This window comes from Enhydra lutris, unplaced genomic scaffold (assembly GCF_002288905.1).
Source record: "Enhydra lutris kenyoni isolate GAN:26980312 unplaced genomic scaffold, ASM228890v2 scaffoldscaffold4, whole genome shotgun sequence".
Classification (NCBI taxonomy): Eukaryota; Metazoa; Chordata; class Mammalia; order Carnivora; family Mustelidae; genus Enhydra; species Enhydra lutris.
The window spans coordinates 54,499,209-54,526,840 of NW_019154088.1; the positions used below are offsets into that span (position 1 = coordinate 54,499,209).

A 27,632-nucleotide genomic window follows, 5' to 3' on the forward strand; every position below is an offset into this window, starting at 1 on the left:
AGAAACTTTATGGTGGATAAATCTTAAGCAAGTGATCAAAGTTAACATCATCAGTAATGGAAAAAACTGGCATCATGTGCCGCCTAATATATGCTCTAATATGAACACAAGGTTACTTTTGTGGCATTCCTGCCAAAAATGTATCACCTGAATCCTAGCATGAAAAAATATCATACAAACCTAAACTGAGGAATATCCCATAAAATAAATGGCTCGTAGTCTTCAAAAATGTTAATGCCATGAAACCTTAAGAAATATTAAGTACCTATTTTCCAGCCTAAAGGCGACTACAGTCATGACAACTGAATGCAATGCTCGATGTTCGATTTTCTTTGGCTATGAAAGGAATTGAGAGAATTGCCAAAATCCAAATAAAGTGTGTAGACTAGAAAATTGTATTGTTAATTTTCTAATTTTCATAATTGTATTTTGGATAAGTAAAATGTTCTTGTTTGGGGGGAAATACACAGTGAAGTATTTAAGAGTTAAAGTGCTGATGGCCTTCCTTTTACAACCAAGTTAAAATTCAAACCACTAGATCCATTCTCATGTCCACCTCTCTGATTTCACCTCTTGTCACCTCAACCACTTAAACACTGTGATAGGCCATACTGACTTGACAGTTCCTATAACTCAAGCTTATATTCCTGTAACAATCAGTTTAAATATTAGCCAATCAGAAAGTCATTCCCTAAGTACCAGGCCTAAAGTTCAAACCTCCGTTGTCTCTTCTTTCTTCTAAGTACAAGGTGCAAATATTTTGCCTATTTACATTTTTAAATCCATTTCCTCCCGTTGAATGTAAACTCCCCGAGGGATAAGGTTATGTCTCCTTCACCGTTTTATCAGCAGTGTTCAACACAGTACTTGGGACATACTCAAGAAATAATCAGTCTTATCCTTAATTCTACTAAATAGAGTTATATTCATAGAAAAGGTGCTAATGCTTCTGTAAAACTCCGACCTGAACTCACACGTGCACTTTATGTTCTTATGAGAACAGGTGGATGAAGGGGATGCCCTCATGATACTGGGTCGGAACCGGTACTCCAAGGGTGAAAGGAGACCTCTCCCGTTATCACTTTCTCTGGTCTTTGTAGGAGTGGAAGAACATCTCTCTATTTTGCTTTAAGAAAGAATGAAGTAGCGAAAGAAAGGGATAATATAAAAAGTAAATAACTATTTCTAGGAAATGGAATGGAGCACCTCCTCAAACGCCTCGATGACCGTTAGTTGCTACGCGACATAGAAACTGACAGAACCTGAATAAGATCTAAGAACCGCGGCTTCCTAGCCCTACCCCACCTGTTTTGCTTCTGCACACGCGCACCGCCCTCCCAGCTCGATTCCTCCCCTACCTCTTTTCCCACAATCCTCTGTTCCTCGGGCCCTGGAGGAACGAGCCACAGAGGAGAAAGGTATTGGTTGAAAGAGCAGCCAATGAGAGAGCCTGTTACTAGTCTGTGGGCCGCGGTATTAGGGGAGCGCTTTAGGCCTTGAAGCCCTTGGTGTCTTGGAGATTTCCGCGGGATGAGTTCAATCGGGACTGGGGTGAGTTTGCTGTGTTTTAGTTTACTAGCCTACGGATTAGCGTTGAGGGGAAATCGCACAGACCTATTGGTGTGCGCCGCTTCGGGGTGCGCCGGGTTTGCCCTCGGCCAGGTGGGCCGCTTCCAGTTGTCTGGTGACCGGCAGTCTTTCCTGCGCTAATTTGTAGGCCCTCGTTTGCGGTGACGGTAACCCGAAGCTTTTCAGCTCAGGTGTAGCGGGCTTGGCGGCGCAGCAGTGAGACTTTGGAGCCTCTTTGGGTCGCTGAGTCACTTTCTTTAGCCGCTTAGCGAAACCGAAAGTGGAAACTCGTGGAGCCTGTTGTAGCGAGTGAAGGGTTTGGGCTATCGTGAGCTTCTTGAGAACCACTGAGGCAAGGCGGCTTGAGATTCCAAGGTCTGAGACGGAGCTTTCCATGGACCGTCGTTCCAGGTCCCAGGGTGCTGCTGACTCATTGGCCCTTCCCTGTCTTGCCTTCGAGTGTACTGACCGTCCGCTTAGTAGGTAGCGCTAATAGAAAAATTGTCTGAAAAGTGAAATCTGAAGAGTCCGTTACGTTTTTCTTTTGTCCCAGCTTTTCCTGTACAAATTACTTAACATCACTTGGAGAGACCATGCCGTAAACATTTAAATCATTAGCCAGGGACTTAAACCGCTTCCGTTAATAGACCCGAGGGTTTTGGACTTGGACTTGTTAACTTACTCAGTTTACTACTTTCCTGTGTTAAACGTACATATGCAGTCTTTTGCTTATTCCTTTTATGTATTTTTTCCATATAGAAAATCTAGTTTTTCTTTAGAAGTATTGGTTGTTTGCCCTAGAGGTATTGAATAATGGGTTTCTAAATCCATCAGTTTCACTTTAAACAAGATTTTGATACTCAGCATTAAGACCAAGATACTGGTTTTCCGAGTTTGATAACAGGCGATTTACGTTTTGAATGGTTTAATTCATCTGGGTATGAGATGCTAAGATTATGTCATAACATTTTTAAATTAGTCAGTGCTCAGTTATGAATGTTGTAGCAAATTGATTTTGCAACTACGTTAATACTACCTTCAGGGGCGCCTGGGTGGCTCAGTGGGTTAAAGCCTCTGCCTTGGGCTCAGGTCATGATCCCAGGGTCCTGGCATCGAGCCCCACATGGGGCTCTCTGCTCAGCGGGGAGCCTGCCCCCCCCCCCCGTCTCTGCCTGCCTCTCTGCCTATGTGTGGTCTCTGTCTGTCAAATAAATAAATAAAATCTTAAAAAAAAATACTACCTTCAGTCAATAGTGTTTCACCCTGAAAACCCTTTAAAAGTACTGGATAAGTGTAAACATGGGAGGTATTTTGGTATTATAATAGTAGAGTTAAGAAAATAAATCAGGAAATTGAGATTCAGGAAGCACCACTGTTGAAGGCATATCTTTGGTCTTCACTTCTCCCAAGAACTCCAGGTATGAAGACCTGTTCACTTGACATTTCTCTCCATTTGATGTTTTTTTGTTTGTTTGTTTTTAAGATTTTTAAATTTATTTATTGAGAGAGAGTGAGCGAGAAAGAGAGCGAGCCCGAGGGCACAGGCAGAGGAAGAAGGAGAAGCAGACTCCCCGCTGGGCAGGGATCGCAATGTAGGGCTCTATCCCAGGACCCCAGAATCATGGCTTGAGGGAAGGCAGAAACCTAAGGAATTGAGCCACCCTGTCGCCCCACCACTTGGTTGTTTAATAGGCATTTCAAACTACATGTCCAGAGTAGAGCTCTGAGTTTCCCTCCCCTTGCTATTTTGCATCTCCTACAGTTTTCAGCTCAGTGAACGGTCCAGTTCTAATTGCTCAAGTGAAAAAGGTCTATGATTCACGTTTAATTTCTTTGTGTTACTCCTTGAGCCAATCCATTAGCAAGGTTTTTTGTTTTGTTTTGTTTTAAAACTCTCTTCTCAAAATATTGTCTTTATCTCTTACCACCTTTGGGATATTTGATTGCGCTTCCATCCTTGTTCTCTCTACAGTTTGTTTTCTAGGTGAAATTAAAAAAAAAAAAAATTAGATCATATCACCCCCTCAATCCTCTCCCCCATCCAAGCTTAAACTCCAGTGACTTCCAGTTGCTTTTTTTTAAAAGATTTTATTATTTATTTGCGCACGAGAGAGAGAATGAAAGGGGAGACGTCAGAGGGAGAAGCAGACCCCCCCCCCCCCCTTGAGTAAGGAGCCCTATACAGGACTCAATCCTGGGACTCCAGGATCACGACCTGGGCCTAAGGCAGTTGCTCAATCAGCTGAGCCACCTAGTTGCCCCCTTCCAGTTGCATTTAGAATAAGATTCGAACTTCTTGCTTCAGCCTAGGAGATTCACAATAGTTTAGTTTTTACATGCCTCTGATATAATTTACTCTTCTCCACCACTTAGTGCTCAAGACACAGTGGCCTATTTCTTTTCCCTCATTGTGCTAGGCTTATTTCTACCCTCCATATCCTAAATGGCTAATTATTTGTTATTTAGGTCTGGCCACGCCTAAGTAATTAAACCTGACTGCTCTAGCAAGGCCTTCCTTGATCAGGTAGTCTGTACTAGGCTCTCAGACTGCCACTTCACCCTGTCTTATTTTCATTATAATCCTTTTTCTGGTTTACTGCTGTACTTCCAGCTCCAAGATTTATGCCTGGTTTCATTTGAAAATGAAAAACTTCAAGAATGATTAGTCTTTATATTCCCTTATAGTGTAATTTATATTCCCTTATAGTGTAATATATTACATACATTACATATATATTACATATATTACATATACAATATTAACATGTAATAGATGCTTATTAAAAGTTTGAATGCTATATTTTTTCTCTAGGGTTTGTTAGTGCTGCATCAGTGAATTAAAGATTTTATTATTGAGAGAGAGAGAGAGCGCTCACAAACTGGGGGAACAGCAGGAAGGGGCAGGCAGAGGGAGAAGCTGGCTCCCCACTGAGCAAGGAGCCTGATGTGGGACTGGGTTCCAGGACCCTGGGATAATGACCCAAGACAAAGGCAGATGCTTATTTGACTGAGCCACCCAGGAGTCCCTTAAGAATCCACCTCCTGGTTTTGGCTCAGGTCATGATCTCAGAGTCCTGAGATCGAGTCCCCGTCAGGCTGTGTATTGAGCGTGGAGCCTGCCTGAGAGTCTCTCTCCCCACCCTCATGGTTTCTCTCTCTCTCTCAAAAAACCAGAAAACCAAAAAAGAGAAACAGAAAACCCAAAAACCCCCAAAACTGGGAATGCAGAATGCACTGGGAATCCAGAGAACTCATTTTATTCACTTTATTGTGGTGATCTGGAACCCAGAATATCTCCATTTTGTACAAAAATGAACTTTGTGTTCTGTGTGAAAAAAGATTTTGACTTTACCTGGGATTTGTATCTATTGGCTTTTCTTTTTACATCTTATTTTTTAAGTTATGTCTGCATGCAACACAACCCCATGATCAAGAGTTGCATGCTCGGGGCGCCTGAGTGGCTCAGTGGTTTGAGCCGCTGCCTTCGGCTCGGGTCATGATCTCAGGGTCCTGGGATCGAGTCCCGCATCGGGCTCTCTGCTCAGCAGGGAGCCTGCTTCCCTCCCTCTCTCTGCCTGCCTCTGTCTACTTGTGATCTCTGTCAAATAAATAAATAAAATCTTTAAAAAAAAAAAAAAAAAGAGTTGCATGCTGGACTGACCAAGCCAGCCAGGCACTTGTCTATTGCTTTTCAATAGCAGAAATCTAAAGTAGCTTTTCTCTTGGCTGCTCTTGCTGCTCTGACGTGCTTCCTTTTCTTCAAAGCATAATCTTTGAGATTTAACACACATACATTTCTTTCTTCTTTCCCCCGACTTCTTGTCTTTCTGTTGTAATCTCTACACCCCAGGTGGGGCTCAAACTCACAACCCTGAGACCCAGAGCTGCATGCTCTACCAACTGAGCCAGCCAGGCACCTCTTAACATGCATTTCTGATGTGTAAGCCATTTAGAAAGAAAGGTGGTGAGGTTATTAACTGCCAGAGATACATAATTTAAGCTTATTGTTGCCTTTTTCCTCCTAGTATGACCTGTCAGCCTCTACATTCTCTCCTGATGGAAGAGTTTTTCAAGTTGAATATGCTATGAAGGCTGTGGAAAATAGTAGGTAAGAAACATTTTTATTTGGAATTTATCATGTTTTAACATAATTAAATATCTCCTGGGGCACCTGGGTGGCTCAGCGGGTTAAGCCTCTGCCTTCGGCTCAGGTCATGATCTCAGGGTCCTGGGATCGAGCCCCGAATTGGGCTCTCTGCTCAGCGGGGAGCCTGCTTCCTTCTCCCTCTCTGTCTGCCTCTCTGCCTACTTGTGATCTCTGTCTGTCAAATAAATAAATAAAATCTAAAGAAAAAAAAATTAAATATCTCCTTTTGTATATTTTTGGTAATTAGGCTTTGTTATGTCACTTTGGCACACAAAATAATAGGAACCCTAAAATAATCTCAGTTTATTAGTCATTTCCAGATCTCTTTTCAGGTCAGATCTTTCCATGAACCTCAGTCCTATATTTCTGGTTGGTTCTGAGATTATCCACTTAGACTTTCTACCGTGTTTCAAATGTAGTGTATAAAACCAAATTCATTATCATCTTTGCTATCCCATTTTCCTTTTTGAAATTCTTGATTTATATCCTTATTTCCCTGGCCATTGAGTTTGTTACATTGTTATTTTATCTTTTATTTTTTCGTGTTTAAAAAGTCCTATGCAGTTAGTCGCGTTTGTCCCAGTAGGAATTTTTTTTTTTCCTGTTCTGGGGCCACGCTCCAAAAGGTACAGGAACACTAAGTTATCTTCCATGTCTTTCTGTTGGACTCACTTCCTTCACTCATTTTTTTTTTTTTTTTAATTTTATTTATTTGACAGAGAGAGAGAGAGAGAGCACAAGTAGACAGAGAGGCAGGCAGAGGGAGAGGGAGAAGCAGGCACTCCACTGAGCAGGGAGTCTGATGTGGGGCTCGATCCCAGGACCCCGGGATCATGATCCGAGCTGAAGGCAGTCGCCCAACCGACTGAGCCAACTAGGTCCCCCCTTCACTCTTGTCTTTTTTTGCTTAGAGTAATGAGCCAAAATGATTCCTTGGTTACCCCTGTAACATCTTAGTTAAATTATTAGCTTGATGACAAATTCTGTAAGTACTCAATTGAAGAAATTTCGGAGTTTTATTTACATGATCATTATATCTTGGAATCTTTGGGATGAATTAAAAGACTTTTTAAAAATAATACATTTCATAATATTCATGTCTCTTAAAGGATTTTTTTTTTTTTTGAGGGGGCCTAGTAAACAAATGATGTTGGTGTTTGAGCCCAAGTTTTTCCTTATAATGAAACTTTTGGAGTAGAGGTGGAGTAGGGAAATGTTTGCAGAATTTTAGAAAAGTCCACATTTAATACTCTGTGCTAGTACCAGTTTCTGCTTACACCTTTGATGTATGATTATGGAAGTTTCATGTAGTGGAGACTGTCACTTGTCTTTGCATGTGCTCACACATAGCAAGCCCTCAGTAGTTAATGAATAAATGTTCATTTTTTATGCCATCCTTTGTTAAAAGAAAACATGGATTCCTAGTGGCTTATGAAATATAAAAATTTGGGAAGAAATACATTTTAAGTCCTTTTATAGGATTTGTAATGAAGCTAGTTTATTTCGTGTTTAATATTACTGTTTTAGAGATACTGGTACTTATAAGCTGTTGGTGTCTGATACTATAATAGAAGTAAGGCTGAAATGTATGTGTCACTGTCATGTAGAAGTCTGATAGAGTTCAGAAGAGTCAGAATCAAGAAAAAAAAGTTGACATATTTTCTTCCTGTTGTTAAGATAGGCCCTTAGACCAAGGAGCTGCAGAAAGACTTGGAAAAAGTTACTGTTTTTCTCTTCCTCTTTTGCAATGTTGCATTTTCACTGGTTTATAAAGCTGGAAAAGGAAGTCTTGATTGAAAAGAACTGGAGACACCATATGTAATACAAAAAATTGAGACTAGTTTATGAGGATCTGTATATTTTAGGAATTTGTTTTCTGTAAAGTATTTCTTTTTTTTTTTTTTTTAAGATTTTATTTATTTATTTATTTGTCAGAGAGGAAGAGAGAGAGAGAGATAGCACACAAGCAGGCAGAGAGGCAGGCAGAGGCAGAGAGGCAGGCAGAGGCAGAGAGAGAGAAGCAGGCTCCCTGCTGAGCAAGGAGCCGGATGCAGGACTTGATCCCAGGACCCTGGGGTCTTGACCTGAGCCGAGGGCAGCGGCTTAACCCACTGAGCCACCCAGGCATCCCTGTTTTCTGTAAAGTATTTCTAAATATGGTTTAAAATAGTTATAGTACAGCAAATTAATTAAAAATTAAAACATAAAAAAATGAGTATTTTTTTCTGCATAAGGAAAAACCAGGGAAATTCCTCCTTTTTAAAAAAAAAAAGATTTTATTTCTTTATTTGACAGAGATCACAAGTAGGCAAAGAGGCAGGCAGAGAGAGAGGGAGAAGCAGGCTCCCCACTGAGCAGAGAGCCCAATGCAGGTCTTGATCCCAAGACCCTGAGTTAATGACGTGAGGCAAAGGCAGAGGCTTAACCCACTGAGCCACCCAGGGGCCCCAGAAGTTCTTCTTTTAAAGGGGTTGATGTAACCTGGTATAATAGAATATTGAATGAGGATCAGAAAAATGTGGATTTTCCTTTTAGCTGCTGCTTAATGGAAATAATATATAGGGTGCCTCTATTTGGTCCTCTGAAAGTTATTTTTGTTTGTAAAATTGGGAGGTAGACCTTTACCCTGCCTTTACTTTACCATAAGAATAAAATATATGTAAAAATATTTGGACAATTTTTAAGTCCTGTTTAGGCACAGAATGTAGAAAATCATAAAATTAGATTGTATATTAATTTTCATAATAGTCTGACATATAAGTTAATAGTTAGAAAATGTTTAGCCAAATAATTTAGGATTATATTCTGGCAGTGGGGAGCAGAGGGAGAGGGACAGGCAGATTCCCTGCTGAGTGTGGAGTCCGACACAGGGCTAGGTCTAGGACCCTGAGATCATGACCTGAGCCGAAACCAAGGATGGGACACTCAACCTACTGAGCCATCCTGGTGCCCTGGCTATCTTTTAAGCATAGGAAGAAACTACTAAAACAAGTAACCAGTGACATATAAGTGTATACTTAAAAGCACTTTATTGAAGTATATATACCATGATCATAACTATTTTATCAAAGTATGCACCTAGAAAGTAATATACACAAGAAAAAAAGGGAAAGATTAAATTATAAACTATAATTTTCCCCATTAGCTTCATTGAGGAGCCCAGGTACTAAAGGATTGTGCAGTGTAACAATGAGTGTTAAACTGTTTGGAATAAAAATTAAAATTTTGATCTCAGGACCCTTTTTTACTTGGGAAAAAACCCCAAAACACCAGAACCCAAAATATTGAGGACGTCAGAGAGGATTTATTTATTAGGCTTTAGTTCCATCAATATCTACCATGATCGGTGAACTTTTATTTATGCATGTTATTGGATCTGTCAATATTTGTCACATTAGAAATAAAAACTGAGAAAATAGGGATGCCTGGATGGGATAGTTGTTAAGCATCTGCTTTCGGCTGAGGCCGTGATCCCAGGGTCTTGGGATTGAGTCCTACATCAGGCTCCCTACTCAGTTGGGAGGAGCCTGCTTCTCCCTCTGCCTGCTGCTCCCCCTGTTTGTGCTCTCTGACAAATAAATAAATAAAATCTTTAAAAATAAAAACAAACAAAAAAACCAATAAAACTGAGAAAATAAAAAATGCTTAATTCACTTAAAATAATTACAGTTGTAGAGGTGCCTGGGTGGCTCAGTCATTGGGCGTCTACCTTCAGCTCAGGTCCCGTGGTCCTAGGATCCTGGGATTGAGCCCTGCATTGGGCTCCCTGCTCAGTGGGAAGCCTGCTTCTCCCTCTCCCCCTGCTTGTGTTCCCTCTCTCTCTGTCTCTGTCAAATAAATGAATAAAAAAGTAAAATAAAAATAAGTAAAAATAGTAAAATAAAATAATCATAGTTGCATGTTAATGTAAGTAATAAATTAACATTAAACTATTTAATTTTTAAATTAACATAATTTATTTGCTTCAGGGGTACAGGTCTGTGAATCATCAGTCTTACACAATTCACAGCACTCACCATAGCACATACCTTCTTCAATGTCCATAACCCAGCCACCCTATCCTTCCCCTCCCACTGCCCAGCAACCCTCAGTTTGTTTCCTGGGATTAAGAGTAAACTGTTTAATATTAGTAACATTTTAAATGAAAAATGACTTTTCTACAGTATAAAACAAATGTAGGGAGAAGACTGGCATTGTTCTACATTTTTGTAAATCTCAATAGTTAATTGAAGCTTAATGTAAGACATTCTCATTATCAGCTTTAATATGTTGTTACTTTCATTGAAGCCTGTGAAGCAAATCAGGCTTTATACAGATAAGTAGTTGGAAAAGTGAGGCATATTTTAATAGCCTTTTCAGATAATTATGGATGTTGTTTTTTGACACTATGCCAAAATTGGACAAATAATAGTTTTTTTAAAGATTAGTTGCAGCGTGGTGTCTGAAAACTTAATGATGAGCTTTTCGTAGTTTTACATTAAAATTTGTTAGACTGTTTTGCACTTCACATGTTTTACCCATGCATGTAAGTTGGTCATTTGGAAAATATTGGTTCACTGAGCTATGACAGGTCGTCCAAATTTGATATTTTTCATCTATCTGTTGGAATAGTCAGAAACGTCACACTTGTTAATATCACCACTGTTCTGATTATAAAAATTGTAAGTTTTGGGGTGCCTGGGTGGCTTAAGCCTCTGCCTTCGGCTTGGGTCATGATCTCGGGGTCCTGGGACTGAGCCCTGCGTTGGGTGGGCTCTCTGCTCGGCGGGGTCCTACTTCCTCCTCTCTCTCTGCCTGCCTCTCTGCCTACTTGTGATCTCTCTCTGTGTCAAATAAATAAAATCTTAAAAATAAATAAATAAAAATTGTAAGTTTTGGGAAATAGACAACCTCACGGTGATGAATATATTTCCTAAAATTCCAATTTATGCTTGAAAACTTGAGTCTTATCACAGGCAATAAAAAGAAAGTCTGCCTTATACATAGTAACTGTACTTTGTCTGACATTGATGGTAAAAACAGGTATTCTCTGAAAAAGTTCACAACAGTTTTGTTAGTACTTTTTTCTTTAGGCAACCATATTTTGATGTTTGAGTACCTTTCATTTCATTATGATAATAATAAAAAGAACAGGTACTCAAGGGTTGTTGCCTAGTAAAATTACTGCTTTCTTTAAATATTAGAATAGCTTTTAAAAATTACTGCTTTCTTAAGGACATTTTTTTTTTTTTTAAGATTTTATTTATTTCTCAGAGAAAGAGAGAAAGCACAAGCAGGGGGAGCAGCGGGCAGGGGGAGGAGTAGGCTCTCTGGAGAACAGGGAGCCATGAGCCGGAAGCCATAACAGGACTCAGTTCCAGGACCCCAGGATCATGACCCGAGCCAAAGGCAGATGCTTAACTGAGCCATTCAGGCATGCCCTTCTTAACAATTTTTTTTTTAACTGTGAGAGTTTCTTTCTTTTTTTTTTTTTTTTAAAATGTGAGCGCATAGCAATGAAGAATACAGTGATTAGTAGTTCACTACTACCATTTGTTTCACTGCCTTGGTTTGTATTAAAATGCCAGCAGTTTTACCCACTAACGCTTCTCTGTTGTACCAACAGTGCAAATGTCCATATAGTGGAAAAAAACAAATGGTGTCTTGTATTCTTAAGAAAATAATTTTGAGGGGTGCCTAAGTGGCTCAGCAGATTAAACTTCTGCTTTTGGCTCAGGTCATGATCTCAGGGTCCTGGAATCGAGTCCCGCATTGGGCTCTCTGCTCGGCAGGGAGCCTGCTTCCTCCTCTTTCTCTGCCTGCCTCTCTGCCTACTTGTGATCTCTCTCTCTTTCAAATAAATAAATAAATAAATTCTTAAAAAAATTAATTTTGGGGGCGCCTGGGTGGCTCAGTGGGTTAGGCCGCTGCCTTCGGCTCGGGTCATGAGCTCAGGGTCCTGGGATCGAGCCCCGCATCGGCCTCTCTGCTCAGCGGGGAGCCTGCTTCCTCTCTCTCTGCCTGCCTCTCTGCCTGCTTGTGATCTTTGTCTGTCAAATAAATAAATAAAATCTTTAAAAAAAAAATAATAATTTTGACTTCCCATACTCCCTTGAAGGTTTTTTTCAGGGATGCTCAGGGGGTTTGTAGACCATATTTTGACAACTTGTAGTTTGGAAAAAGAATGTTTTAGATTTAAATAGTGAGAATGATGATGACTTGGAATAATTAGGAAAGGCTACCTGAGGCTGTAGAGTTTAAGGTCAAGTGAGTTTGCAGAAGTTTGTGGAGAATTATTTAAATATGCAGTGGTGAGGAGGAAGTGTATTTTATAACCCAGGATAACCTCAATAAAGACAAAAAAGCAAAAATGAACATAAGGTGTTTGGGGAATGATAGTGAGGTTGAATTCAGTAGTATGTGGGATTTATAATGGGAAACTTAATAAGCTACAAATGTAATTTGTAGATTCTCAGGAATTTTGAAAGCTGGGTCAAGGAGTTTAAACTGAAAAGGGGAGCCATTAAAGATACCTAAAATGTGAGGGAAGGAGTGTCTGAAATTTTTTGTGGAATTTATGTGGCTCTGTTCATTTTTCTGGTTGTTTCTCATCAGAATTCCCTTTTTATTAAAATGATTGGTAGAACAAAGTTAATGATGTATTTTTATCTTGAAATGGTAGAATATAATTTCTTCACATTTCATTTAAGAGATTAAGATTCATTTTGTTTTAAGAAGTTCAAAATGTGTATTATATTCTTTTATATACTTATAATAAGCAGTAGTCGCAGAAAAAGCAAATTAGCAAAAGGATTCTAAGCTTTCCACCTGGATTAATTATGTTAACTTTTGTTTGTATATAACCTGTCTTTTCTAAACTAATTTTTTTTTTTTAAGATTTTTATTTATTTATTTGACAGAGATCACAAGTAGGCAGAGAGGCAGGCAGAGAGAGAGGAAGGGAAGCAGGCTCCCTGCTGAGCAGAGAGCCCGATGGGGGGCTGGATCCCAGGACCCTGGAATCATGACCTGAGCCGAAGGCAGAGGCTTAACCCCCTGAGCCACCCAGGCGCCCCTAATTTTTTTTTTTTTTTAAAGATTTTATTTATTTATTTGACAGATCACAAGTAGGCAGAGAGGCAGGCAGAGAGAGAGGGGGAAGCAAACTCCCTGCTGAGCAGAGAGTCCGATGCGGGGCTCGATTCCAGGACCCTGAGACCATGACCTGAGCCAAAGGCAGAGGCTTAACCCACTGAGCCACCCAGGCGCCCCATAACCTGTCTTTTCTATGCATTTTAAATGGACAAGAACTAAGTCAGCATTTGTTATAATGTGTATCCAGACACTCTGCCATTCTGTACATATTTTTATGTCATGATATGCTAGGTATTTTGGGGGTCATCTGGTGTTCATTTATATAGACTTAATTTATCACACTGTAGGTTGTCCTCTTTCTAGTTTTCAAATGTATTTGCTTTAACGTATTAACATGTTGTAAAAAACTTAATGTTACCTATTTGTATGTTTTTTTTTAAACTTAATTTATGAAGTTTCTTTTATTTTCAGTTAAAAAAATTGATTTTCTTCTACTTGTTCCAGTACAGCTATTGGAATCAGATGTAAAGATGGCGTTGTCTTTGGGGTAGAAAAGTTAGTCCTTTCTAAACTTTATGAAGAAGGTTCCAACAAACGACTTTTTAACGTTGATCGGCATGTTGGAATGGTAGGTCACATTTAAAAAATGTTCCTTTTTGCCTTGTCCAATTTGTTGTGAAGTTACTGTTTGGAATATATTAAAATGTAATTTTAAGAGAACCATTTATTACTTTACGCTGAGGCAGAAAGAGATGAAAGAGCAGCCATAGAAGTAATCTCAGAGTTACTGGCTTGTGAACAGTTCACTAAGGAAGGTAATGTTCTTATAAACTGACTGGAGACATATATGAGAAATCAAATTGCCTTAAGAAAAGAGAGGAGAGAGAGAGAGGTGAGAAATATATGTAGAAAAGAGATCTTGGCAGTATAGGTAAGGGGTATGCTTGAGAGGCATAGAATCTTTAGCTTTTCATCTCTCTTGTGGGAATCACTGTCATATTGAAGATGTTATCAGGTAGAGAATACCTCACTAAAAGGTGGAACACCAAGAAAGGTTGTTTAATGAAAGGAAGAGCGAACACATCCTTTTTAATAGCTTCATAGACATCACTATTTGTTTTGTGCAGATGGAGTCTTGAGTGACTGCTTTGCATAATTGCAGGTGAATCCATAAATCCATTACTGGTATATACTGAAGTCATTCTATATAGATGTTAGACTTTGTTCAGTCAGAACAAAAGGAAAACAAGGGAGTGATTCTAACCCTCTTTAGTGAGAAGGCAAGGAAGAAAACGTGTGTGCTAGAACCACTTCACATAAATTATCTTGTTTAAGTCTGACATCCCAGTGAAAGTAATATTAATCCCATTTTTACAGATAAGAAAACAAGACTCACAACTGGTAAAGAAATAAAATGGGATCAAACTTGGGTCTGCATGGTCTGCATGTTATTTCAGAGTCCACTCTGCAGGGTGAGATCTTATAGGCCCCACTTACTCTGCTCTTATTTTTTATATTTATAAATGTGATGTGTTACACATGAACACCAAAGGACCAATAAAATATAAGCAATAAACTATAAAGCTATAGATAATTTTTTTTATTGCCAGTGAAACTGACATGGCTTTTCTTGTGTCATTTTGGACCACTGTATTTATTTATTTTTAGAATTTTAGTTGATACACAGTGTGAAACTGGTGTGCTTTGATGAAACTTGCCAGACTGTAACCCAGCTGCTAGGAGGGAACTAGTGAATTATGCATTCTTTCACTTAGTAAAAACAAACTTTAGGTAGGTGTATTTTGAAAAAAATCATGTATGCTTAAAGGTACTTTAGTGATGGGAAAACTTTGTCTTAGAAATTTAAAATTAGTTACATTTGTTATTTAAAGCCAGGAAACATGCCATTCTTTATAGCTGGAATGGCAAAACATCACCTGTAGAAGAGGGTTGGAGATAATGAAGGGTTAATATTCTGTCTCCACAGTTGTCACAAGTGGTTTGAGGATTATTGGACTTCACAGTAAGCTTTCTCCAAAGCAATAGAAGATTCTTTAAATGGTGAAACTTACTGGCTGGGTAACTTTGGGGAAGTTATTCTAAACACAACTGCCTCACCTCAGAAGTAGGATAAATAGGACCTACAAGGTTAAAAATTACTAGAATGCTTAGCATGTAATAAGTACTCACTATGTATTAGAAATTTTCATCACTACTACTACTAATAGCAGTAGAAAAAATGCTGTCATTCTGATATCACTTACTTTTAAATTCTGTAAATCTCCTAAGCTGGTGGTTTCTGGACTTTTTGTTCCCAGGACTAAGTGTTTCAGTAACATTTTTTTTAATTGCTTTCCTGTACCAAAAGAAGTACCGAATGGTTTGGATTATGCATTTAGGTCTAAATAACTTGGTGTTTATGTTCTAAAAACTTAGTAACTGTAAGAGAAAAAAATACACATACAATTAAAGAAAAATATTTTTATTTTTAAACAATCAAATTTCCTAATGTGCACTGCACAACTTCCTAAACTTTGGAATCAGATTATGGTGTCCCTCCCCTCCATTTCCTGTTCCACATGCATTTTTGTGTGGTACTTACTTTTTTATCATAGCAATCCAGGTGCTCAACAATACAATGGCATTATAAGGAATACAGAATGATCTGATGTTGAAACTATGAACTACTTCAACAACTGTATCCCCCAAATTCCAAATGTTCTGTAACTGAGTTCACTGTAGTGCCCTAGCATCTCTCAGCACATGGTTTGGAAACTGTAGTTGTAAGCTACCAGTGTTGGGAGATGTATGGTTTGTCACTGCAGTTTATAATAGTCAATAAGCTGAAAAAGATTTGAGGTTGTGTCTTTTAGACCAAAACTTTTAGTAATTTGAACATAGAACTTCTTTAAATAGAGATCAGTCCTGATCTATTCTGGTTGTTGCCTATTTATAGTGAATTGGTAAACTGGGATACATGAAGGATTAATTATAGAAATATTCCTTGTAAATGTCATCATTCAGCAAACAATGAAATCACACATGGTAAATGTCTGAATTTTAATTCCATACTTTTATTTTGATCCCACCCAATCAGAATGCCAGAATGCCTTATAAAGAGCTTTAAGTCAAATTATTTTTAGTGGTGATGCTTGTTAAAATATTAAGCCTACAGTAATTACACACTTTCCTTGATTTGTGATAGGAATGTATTTATCTACTAATGGTACGTACTTTCTTCCAGGCAGTAGCGGGTTTGTTGGCAGATGCTCGTTCGTTAGCAGACATTGCAAGAGAAGAAGCTTCCAACTTTAGATCTAATTTTGGCTATAACATTCCATTAAAAGTAAGTTGATAATATGTTGAGGAGCCTTTTGAACAGTAGTAGAAATTTGCTGATAAGCTCTTCTGTTTCTTTCCCTCATAGCATCTTGCAGACAGAGTGGCCATGTATGTACATGCATATACACTCTACAGTGCTGTTCGACCTTTTGGCTGCAGGTATGAAATTTTGTGAGATTCAGTCAGATCTGTACTGTTTTCCCCAGTATCTTAGCTTTTTATACCCTTAGAAGTGTGAGCTATGACCAAGAAGTATTAGGGCAATGATAAAATAAAACTGTGTACATAAAAACAAAAAACTTTGAATAGTGAAAAAGACTCTACAGATTTGAGGCGATAATAAAACAGAGAACTCCTAGTAATAACTTTAATCTGATTATAGTACATTCTCTGGAAGAAGGTGGTCAAAAGGTATAAAGGTTCAAATTAAGTGTTAGAGATGTAATGTACAGTATGATGACTATAGTTAACAATGTAGTGTGACTTACCGGAAGGTTGCTGAATACATTCTAAGAATTTTCGTCACAGGAGAAAAGTTTTTTTCTCATTTTATTTTATTTTATGAGAGGATGGATATCACTAAACCTGTTGTTAGCATTTCACAATACATGTAAATCAGACCATTATGCTTTACACGGTAAGTGATGCATGTCGGTTATTTTTCAGTAAAACTAGAAAAAAATTCTCTGGTGTCAGACCCCAGCATTCTCAGGATACAACAAATTGACTTTAAATATATTCTCTTTTGACATTAGAAGGTAGCCAGCTAAAGGGAGATTTCAGTTTTCTCATTAATTTCCATCAGCTACACTTATTTTAAGCAGTTAGGTACAATGCTCTTAATTGATGAAGTGCTGGTATTTTTATTTTGGGGGGAAAGCTGAGATTCAATTGCATCAAGACTTGGAATACATGTAAATATTTAAATAGGGCTCAGAGACCTATCATCACTCTAGATGTTCCTAAAAAGACATGTTTAGTTTGTAACATTAAAGAAATAAATAGCCCTGTTTGATCAAAGTAAAACATTTACTAGCATCTGATTGCTTGCCACTGTTAAAAGGCTATAGAAAGTTTATCAGCTATAGTTCTGCCTTTCAGTTGTTTACAATCAGTTTAAATTACCGAGGACAGATGTTAGAGAAAACCTGAGTTTTAGCCAGTAAGTTAGGCCTGCAGACATTTTTTATATTGTTGTTCTTAAGGTTCTCATTTAAATTACATTGAAACACTTTGCTTTCAGACTTCATAGAATGCTTTTCCACTTCTTTTAACCTTTGAACGCTCTGAATTCATCATTTCTCTAAGGGAATAAGAATAGTGGAGAACTTTTTCAGTAAATATTGAAGATATACTATGAGTTAGTCATAGATATTTGTGAGAGGACAGGACACAGGAGTATGTTTTCATTGATAGCTTTATAGGTGATAGGATATATACTGACTATAGTGGGCCCAGCACCAGTTAGGGAATGGCTGCTTCCTTGGAGAGATGGCAAGGAAAAGAATGTGAGATGTAGGTGGAATGTAAGAGTAATTCATGAAAAGGGTATGAAACTACTTGGGCATTTCAGGTAATGCAGAGGTGGTCAGGATTTGTTGGTGTGTAGGAGGGGTACTGAAGATGTAGGAAGGGGCAAGGTCATACAGAAGTCTGTGTTTCATACCAAGGAAAACATTGAAGGGTTTTTAAATTACAACCAGTTATATATTCTGAAAGATAAGTTTTATGGAATATAGAAGGAAATGATTGTAGGGCTGAGAACTGGACAGCTGGGTGTTATGGGGTAGTCTATACATGAACTGATACATAAGATGAAGCTGGTTTCTTTTCTACTTCGAGAGTAAACTAAATCACAATTTCAGAAAATCACTGATTTATGTGATTAACAGCCTAATTTTAATTTGTCAAGCATATAAAAATACATTAAATCAGTTTGGATTACTGTAGAAAAAGAACTGGAGGAATATTGGGGAATAGTCAAGAAAGAATGAGGGGTGTAATAAGAGTTTGAGGCAGATTAAATGTATCCCTGTTAGTTTTGTTATCTTGGCTTTTTCATGTGTATGCCTTTATCTGTTGGGCCTTCTCATTGGTTTTCCATCTGTCATTACTTCTTTGTCTTCACTGCTGTCTTCCCAGGAAAGTTTCATCAGCAAATTTAATACTAAAGAAAGCCATATAAATTTTGAACAGTTTCAAGTATGTACTAGTCTTATTGAAATTAGCTGATCAAAGTGTTTATTATGAGTTATGTGTATTAGTTTATCTTAGAAGGTATTATATGTTTACTGAATTTTTAATATTTTTATGGTATTAAGGACCATGGTTTAAACTATTACTTTCATGCAGTTTCATGTTAGGGTCTTACAGTGTGAATGATGGTGCACAGCTCTACATGATTGACCCATCAGGAGTTTCATATGTGAGTAATTTTAAATCATGAATTTCTGTTTTTAGTTTAATGGTATCTCATTAGCATGTAAACCATGTATTTGGATTACATAAAGTTTCTTTAAAAATTAATTCAAGGAAAGTAATAGTTTCTTGTTTATCATTAATAATAGCCTATAAAAAGATTTATTGCTTTCAGTGTGCTGTTTACAGAATCTGCATTTCAAGATGTGGTATTTCCTTTATTCTGATAAATACTAACAATGTCCTAAAACTAAAACCTTCCTTTAAAAAAAAAAATGATTTTAAATGGGATTTCTTGCATCTTATGTCTCTTCCGAGATATTTATGGTTTTTACAAATTACAAAAAAGACTTTATATTTTGTTATTATATATAAGTACAAATGGGAATCCTTTCATTTAAAAAACTTTTTCAGTATAATAAATGGTTTAGAGTATTGAATTATCTCAATTTCTTTTTGTCATGATGCTAAAAGTTTTTCCATTCCTAACCTCAAAAACATCTCTAGTTTATGAAGTAGAATATATAATGATGTTAATTTTTCTTGTATAGAACCTCTATTAAAAATAATCCACATTATTCTAGAATTTTTTTTTGAACCCCCTGGTGTTCATTAGAGGTTTTGTATTTCTCTGTACTTACTTTTGAAAGTCATTCACATCCTTTTGTTAATCTTTAAATAGACAGTCATAGCCACTAATGATTTTAGGATAGTATATCAATTTAATTGAATAATATCGGTAATTTTTGGTGTGTTTTTTTAAAAAATAGGGTTATTGGGGTTGTGCCATTGGCAAAGCCAGGCAAGCTGCAAAGACAGAAATAGAAAAACTTCAGGTAATTTAATTCTTGAATTTTCCTGTAATATCATCCTCATGTAGTGAAATCTTATTACCACAAATGAAACCTTTTTGTTTAAGGATTCATTGAGTGTGGTTTGCTGTTCTGAGCAGAGTTTTCTGAATATTAGAAACTAAGAAATCTGGAGAACTTCTTTTATATATATATATATATATATATATATATATATATACATACACATACATACACACACACATATATATGTGTGAGAGATGTGTGTTTGTGTGTGTGTGTGTGTGTGTGTGTGTGTGTACATATATATGATACCTGTAAGAGTTGTGTCATGGAGCCCTTTATAATTACGGCTACTGATAAACCTGTTAATCCAGAAAAGTACATATGGAAATTTTCATATAATTTCATAATCCTTGGGGTACAAGGGTGGCTCAGTCAATTAAGCATCTGACTCTTGATCTTGGCTCAGGTCTTGATCTCAAAATCATAAGTTCAAGCCCAAGACTGAACTCCACTAGACATGGAGTCTACTTTAAAAAAATAATAAATAATTTCAGTGCTTGAGGCCTGTTCATGGAGGGAGCTCTGTGAGCCTTAGTGTGAGAACTCTGGTATTTCACTATTTCATTTCTTCTCTGGATCACAGCTTTTGTCTGTGCAGTCTATGTTATGGTGCTTCTATTTCCTTTGTTCCTATCTCGGTAAGGCATAAAACCTGTTATAGCTACTCACTTTTTGTTCCCCCAAGAACCATAATTTATTAGTGTAAAAAGTTTTGTTTTAATGTGCTGATTTTCTTTTCAGCCAAATTGATCAACTTAATGTTGAAACAGTATTTGCGGGCACCTGGGTGGCTCAGTTGGTTAAGCGACTGCCTTCGGCTCAGGTCATGATCCTGGAGTTCCGGGATCGAGTCCCGCATCGGGCTCCCAGCTCCACGGGGAGTCTGCTTCTCTTTCTGACCTTCTCCTCGCTCATGCTCTCTCTCACTGTCTCTCTCTCTCTCTCAAATAAATAAATGTTTAAAAAAAAAAAAAAAAAACAGTATTTGCTCACTGTTGCTTATCAGAAGCTTCCCTTAAAGGCATGTGTGTGTGTGTGTATACATACACTTGAAAATACAGTATTTAGAGCATCTGTCCTTCTGTCTTTCTGAGGTTAAATCCTAACAAGATACAGGAATACTAACAAATCCTAGCTAACAATGGAGAAACATCGCTTTAATTGAGGAACATGTATGTATACTTAATGACAAAAACGTGCTCTAAATCAGAGGTCAGCAAACTATGGCACACTGTCTTCTTTCTCAAGTTTTATTGGAACACAGTCAGTCCCTGGCTGCTTTCACACTACAAAAGTATTGTTTAATAGTTGGAACAGAGACCAAAGACCATATGGACCATATGGCTCTGTATAGAAAGGAGTTTGCCAGCCTGCGTTCTACGTCATTGCTCTGGCTTTTCTTCTGATGTTGCTTATTATGAAGAATGTTATGTTATGAAATAAAAATTTCATGAACATATATAAAAATGTAATTGTCATTTAAAATATGCTTTTTCAGGGTGCTGGGGTGGCTCAGTCAGTTAAGCGTCCAGCTCTTGGTTTTGGCTTAGGTCATGATCTCATGGGTAGTGAGAACAAGCCCCGATTTGGGCTCCATATTCAGTCTGCCTGGAGATTTTCTTAGTTTGCTCTTTCCCCACACTCCTGTGCTCTTTCTTAAAAAAACTAAATCTAAAGAAAAAATAGGCTTTTTCAAAAAGTTTGCTTAAATTTGCCTTTATTATTACATTAATTCACTCATCATACAACTTAACTATAAAGAGAAAAATATGAAGAGATAATTGGGGAATCTATGCCTATAAGGGGAAAAATATGAAGGTACCTTTTACTTCACCCCCAAATTAACATGAAAAAATGTAAACATCAGAAAAGATAATAACACAACTATCTCCATGTACATTGAAGTTATTTTCCAGGTTTTTTTTGTTTTTAATTTTAGTTTTTCAGTGTTCCAAGATTGTTTATACACTACAGCCAGTGCTCCATGCAATACGTGCCCTCCTTAATACCCACCACCAGGCCCTTCCACCTCCCACCCTATTTTCCAGTTTTATCTGTTTGTTTTTTCCTGAACTATTTGAAACAGTTACAGTGACACTATATCCCTAAATGCCTCAGTGTTCATCTCTGTAGAATACCATTATCACACCTAAGATATCAGATATTTAGTCTACAAACTGCCTCAGTATTCTCAAGTGTCATTTTGTAACTTTTTCAAACCATGATATAATTAAGATTAACACTTCGAATTTCAATTATATCTTTTCTATTTTAAGTCTTACCCTAAAAAAAGGAGGGTGGTGCTTGGGTAGCTCAGTTGGTTAAGCATCTGCCGTCAGCTCAGGTCCTGATCCCAGGGTGCTAGACTGAGGGGAGTCCTGCGTCAGGCTCTCTGCCCAGCAGGGAGTCTGCTTCTCCCTCTGCCCTTCCCCACCCCGACTCCTGCTCTCCCTTCCACTCTCTCTCTCTCTCAAAAACAAGTAAGTCTTAACCTTCTCCCAGTACCAGTTTGTTTTTTCAGGGAAAGGGAGATCTCAAGCAGGCTGAGTGCGGAGCCCGACTTGGGCCTCGATTTCACCAACTTGAGATCACCGCCTGAGCCGAAACCAGATTTGGACCTGAGCCACCAGTACTAATTTTTTGAAGCCCATGCCAATTGTTTTTGTAGTTAGTCCCACATACTAGGTTTGTGTATTTCCTGACAATACTGCTATTCTTTTTTTTTTTTTTAAGATTTTATTTACTTATTTGCCAGACGAGATCACAAGTAGGCAGAGAGGGGTGGGGTGGGGGGGGCGGGGAGGCAAGCTCCTTGCTGAGCAGAGCCCGATGTGGGGCTCAATCCCAGGACCCTGGGATCATGACTAGAGCTGAAGGCAGAGGCTTTAACCCGCTGAGCTACCCAGGTGCCCCAAGACTGGTATTCTTAAATACAGTATTATGGTTTTGATTTTTTGTCTGAGACCCTATGTCAAAAGTATGGGTTATTGACAGTTGTGTAAAGAATCTGAAAATAGTTAATGTAAGTGGAAAGTTCTTCTTTTGACTCATGACTCAATATTTTATTTTCCGTAGATGAAAGAAATGACCTGCCGTGATGTTGTTAAAGAAGTTGCAAAAATGTAAGCTGGAATTTTAATTATCATTGACAAAAATATTTCATTTAACCTTATACATTAATTCTAAAGGCCTGTTTTGTTTTGAAATAATGTCATGCCAGATTTTTAGGAGGTGAGTTTAACATTCTAAAAAAATCTCAGTAAGGAGAATACTTATATTTCAAATGCCAGAGAACAGGATGTGAAAAGACAGCTTTTGACAAAACTATATAGGTAAAAGAATTCAAGAGTAGGAGGATACAGTGTGGACCTCTAGGAGCTTCATTTGCTAGTTCCTACTCTCTCAAATCTCAGAAGTCCCAATAATAGGAATTTGGTTTACAAACTTTATTTTAGGTTGACAGTTACTTCTACACATGAAGCTGGCTCCTTTATACAGTCAGTTTTTTGGGGGGCAAGTATGTTAATCATAAAGGCTTTTCTTTTTTATTTTTTTTATTTTTTAAATATTTATTTATTTATTTGACAGAGAGAGATCACAAGCAGGCAGAGAGGCAGGCAGAGAGAGAGGAGGAAGCAGGTTCTCTGCTGAGCAGAGAGCCCGATGCGGGGCTCGATCCCAGGACCCTGAGATCATGACCTGAGCCGAAGGCAGCGGCTTAACCCGCTGAGCCACCCAGGCGCCCCATAAAGGCTTTTCTAAGAAGATGAGAAGAGTATTTCAGTACATTTAAGAACAGCTTTAAGAAAGCCTGAAGTGGTTCATGTTACTTACAGGTACTTAGTGTAGAATGCTTGTGTGACTACATTAAGTATCAACTAAGTCCATAAACCTGAGTGGAATGCTTCAGAATTCATGATTCTTCCAGATCAAAGAATGTAGGCATGGGGTATTTAAAAAAAAAATCCAGTAAAACGCTAGTTTTGCAGCCAGCTTTTCAGATTTAAAAATAATAAACATACTATTCTACATTAGAACTACATTGACATGGTCTAGTCAGTAGTTTGTGCAAATGTCTCAGGTTTTACGATTAATACATGTGAGAAAAATAAAGTCCTACAGGCTCCATTACATATTTAAATGGTATTCTTAATCTCTTCTAAAGCTGATAGTTGCAATAACATGCTTAAGTGTTTTATGATTTTGTCACCATTCTTGGTGCTACCATATTATCTCCTCCCTACCCCTGTTTGACCAAGAGACCTCTCTCCTCTTTCCAGTTGTGAAGCAGCAGAACCCATTCTGTGATTGTCACTTAACAGGAGGAGCTCTGGGAATTATCTTACAGTAGAATCATTTGGAAGATAAAGAATCCTCACTGAGTTGTACAGCAGCTTATTAGTATTATTTTTTATTAATAGAGGGACAGAGCAGAGGTAGAGGGACAGAGAGAATCCTATGCAAGGCTCCACACCCAATGCAGACAGAGCCCAACTTGCTCAGTCTCACAACCCTGTATTCATGACCTGAGTGGAAAACAGGTTGGATGCTCAACTGAGCTACCCAGGTACCCCTGTACAACAGTTTAGCAAGGCTTTAAAAATATCCTGCAAAGTAAAGTGTGTGAAAATGTTAGGAAAGGTAAAATAAGAAAGCTTTGCTCTGATACTTTTAATGTTGTGACAGTGCCTCTTTTTTTTTTTTTTTTTTTTTTTTTTTTAGGGATTTTATTTATTTATCTGACAGAGAGAGATCAGGGCAGAGAGGCAAGCAGGGAGAGAGGGGGAAGCAGGCTCCCTGCTGAGCAGAGAGCCCGATGTGGGGCTCGATCCCAGGATCCTGAGATCATGACCTGAGCTGAAGGCAGAGGCTTTAACCCACTGAGCCACCCAGGCACCCCAGTGCCTCCTTTTTTTTTTAATTACAGTTTGGCATGTATTATAATTTGAAGGCCAGGTTAAGGGGCATATAGTTCTTATAAAATGGATAAGGGGTTTAAAAAGATACCTGCAAAGAAGCTTCAGATTGAAGAGACCTATAATAATTGCAAGCTAATAATTTGTTTTAAAAATCATTTACTGAACGTAATAAACAAATATCCTCAAAAGGTATGGTTGTAATAATGGCCTTTTCCCATTTGAATCTGTGTTCCTTTTGAGCGATCTTTTTGAGTTGTGTGTCTACAACACAATAGTATCAAACAACTTGAGTTGTAAACATTCCTTTGTAGTACTTAATTTTATATCCATCTCTGTGTATTGTCTTTTCTTTTTAAAGACTTAATTTATTTTAGAAACAGAGCAAGAGGGAGAGCAGGGGATGGGCTGGGGGTAGAGGGAGACTCTTAAGCAAGTCCTGGTGCTGAGTATGGAGCCCATCTATCCTATGACCCTGAGGATTATGACCTGAGGCAGAATCAGGAGTCTGATGCTGAACTGACTGAGCCACTCAGCCTATATTGTCTTTTCTAGGAGTGTTCCTAAATATAAACTGTAATGTGTCTAGTCTATAATTTTATAAATATTTGTATTAGGGATGGGTGTTCTAATTTGTGCTGACTGGGTACATGTTTGTAGTGACCAAGTAAATGTTAATTTTCCCTTTTGTGTTCTAGAATTTACATAGTACATGATGAAGTTAAGGATAAAGCTTTTGAATTAGAGCTCAGCTGGGTTGGTGAAAGTAAGTTATTTTTGTACATTTATTTGCTCTGAGTCATCTGTATCAAACCCAATTTAAAATTGGGGGGCTTTATTTTTAAATCTTAAAATTGGTAATGACATATATGTATAGAAAAGTACACAAAGAACAGATGAATTGATGAATTGTCATAACATGGATATACTCATGTAACCACTGTTCACTCTCTGGTCAAAAATATACCAGTTCCCTTAGGTTTCTTTGAATTTATAGTTCTCTGCCTTGTCCCCAAAGGTAACCACTACTCTGAATTCTAACTCATAGTTTTGCCTATTCAGTTTTATGTGAGTGAATTATACAGTGTATATATGCTACATAGTATATATATTCTTTTATCCCTGATTTACTTAAGCATTATTTGTGTAAGTCGTGTGTGTGGTGTACGGTATTTGTTCATTTGCCTTGCTTTACAGTATTCTGTTGTCTAAATATCATACAACTTATTCATTTCTTCTGATGCTGGTTAGTTGGGTTAACTATAGTGTAGCTGTGCATGTCTTGTGTAATAATTTTGGCACACATATGTAGCATTTCTTTGGAAACATACTTAAGAGTCAAATTGCTGAGTCATGAAACATGCATAAGTTCAAGTGCAGTGGGTAGTACCGAAGTATGTTTTACCACTTTCTAATATAAAGCAGTCCAGAACAAATTTACAAGGTAGTTATTTTTGAAGGGGAAGTTCTGCTTAATTGACTAATGTACTTTTTTGAAGCATCTATTTACTGAGAATCACCATTTTTTTTCTTGAAATATTAACCATGGATGGGGTTTCAAAATTAATCAAAATTAAATTAATTTAAAAATCATACTGCACATTAATAAATGCATAGAATTTATCATAGCATCAGGATAAATCATTGTATAATTTACTTGTTTTCATAAGAGCTAAATTTGGACAGATTTAATCTTACATGGAGAAAACAAAAGACTTCTGTTCTGAGCTGTGGTATTACTCACAGTACAATTTTTTTTTTTTAAAGATTTTATTTATTTATTTGACAGAGAGAGACACAACTAGAGAGGGAACACAAGCAAGGGGGAGTGGGACAGGGAGAAGCAGGCCTCCTGCCAAGGGGAGAGCCAGATGCAGGGCTTGATCCCAGGACGCTGGGATCACAACCCGAGCTGAAGGCAGACGCTAAACGACTGAGCCACCCAGGCGCCCCAATAGTTTTTAACACTAGATGGATTATACCTATGGATTGGGTAGATAACTGTGTTGGAAATCACAATGTAGTCATCATTTCTAATTCATTTAAAAATATGGCTTAATTTGCAGTAACTAAAGGAAGACATGAAATTGTTCCAAAAGATATAAAGGAAGAGGCAGAGAAATATGCTAAGGTAAGCTATAGCATGTGACAATTCTAGCTAAAGGTATGAAAGTAAGTGTTGAATAATGAAGGAACTTGGTTGATTTCTATTAAATAACACTTAAGGGTTGAACTGAACAAAGGTTAGAAATTTTCTGGGTTATCTTCAGTGGGGATAGGGTTGCCCTGGTTCCAAAATGTTGTATGTGAAAATGGTAAGGATTTTTCAGGACATTTAATGCTTTCATATTGTTTCACATTGAAACAAGAATATTTCACGTTGTGTGTTCTATCAAGAATATAGTCAGTTGATTATTAGAATAAGATGCATTTAATTACCCTTTTCTTTCCTTGGGTAGGTTATCTTAAGTCATTGTTCATCTTCAGTTACAAAGAATTTTCAGTGACAAGTGCTTAATAGATTTAGGTTGTAACAATATTAAAAACTGATTTTAAACTTTCTCTTAACAGGAATCATTGAAGGAAGAAGATGAATCAGATGATGATAATATGTAACATTTCAGCACCTATTTTAAATTTCTAATACAGTCCCATGTAAGAACTCTTTAGCCCTGTGGATTATCAACCAATTTTCATTAAATTTTTGTCTTGTAACAGTTGAAGTTGGTGGGAATATTTGAGTACATATTTATTTACTTGGTATTAAAATGAAGGTTTATGCTTACTGAAAAATTCCTTAAGATACTGTAAAAGGCAGCTTTGGAATCATTAATTCAAAGCTCCATTCATCATTCACCTGGAATATAAAGATCACTTATTGTTGGTTTTGTGCAGTTAAGTCCCTACCAACTCAGTAAGTATTACTTGATACCATTACCCAGTTTTGTATTTAGTGAAATGATTGCTGGTCATCAGCCACAGTTAACCTTTTTTTTCTTTTAAGATTTTTTATTTATTTATTTGACAGACAGAGATTACAAGTAGGCAGAGAGGCAGGCGGGGGTGGGGGGTGGCAGAAGCAGGGTCCCTGCTGAGCAGAGAGCCCAATGCAGGGCTCGATCCCAGGACCCTGGGATCATGACCTGAGCTGAAGACAGAGGCTTTAACCCACTGAGCCACCCACGTGCCCCAGCCACAGCTAACTTTTAAGTGTGACATATAAGAAAGATGTTTTAGGTTGGAGAAGGCTGGTATTCCCCCTTCCATTTTGGTGAAGAGTGGATTTAA

The 27,632-nt window shown here is 37.7% G+C and overlaps 1 protein-coding gene across 2 annotated transcripts; it reads left to right on the plus strand.

Annotated features, from left to right (window-relative positions):
* Nucleotides 1-1,420: 1,420 nt before the first annotated feature.
* LOC111140663 (proteasome subunit alpha 3) lies at nucleotides 1,421-27,067 on the plus strand. Of its 2 annotated transcripts, none has more exons than XM_022492867.1 (11): nucleotides 1,421-1,551; nucleotides 5,595-5,677; nucleotides 13,295-13,418; nucleotides 16,035-16,136; nucleotides 16,218-16,291; nucleotides 18,485-18,557; nucleotides 19,321-19,386; nucleotides 22,504-22,550; nucleotides 25,043-25,110; nucleotides 26,411-26,475; nucleotides 26,916-27,067. In XM_022492867.1, the coding sequence occupies exons 1-11, from the start codon at nucleotides 1,531-1,533 to the stop codon at nucleotides 26,958-26,960; spliced, it is 768 nt and encodes a 255-aa protein (XP_022348575.1). In that variant the 5' UTR covers nucleotides 1,421-1,530; the 3' UTR covers nucleotides 26,961-27,067. The 2 variants fall into 2 exon arrangements, with proteins under 2 accessions (XP_022348575.1, XP_022348576.1); XM_022492868.1 differs by having other exon boundaries at nucleotides 1,443-1,551; nucleotides 18,506-18,557.
* The last annotated feature ends 565 nt before the right edge of the window (nucleotides 27,068-27,632 follow it).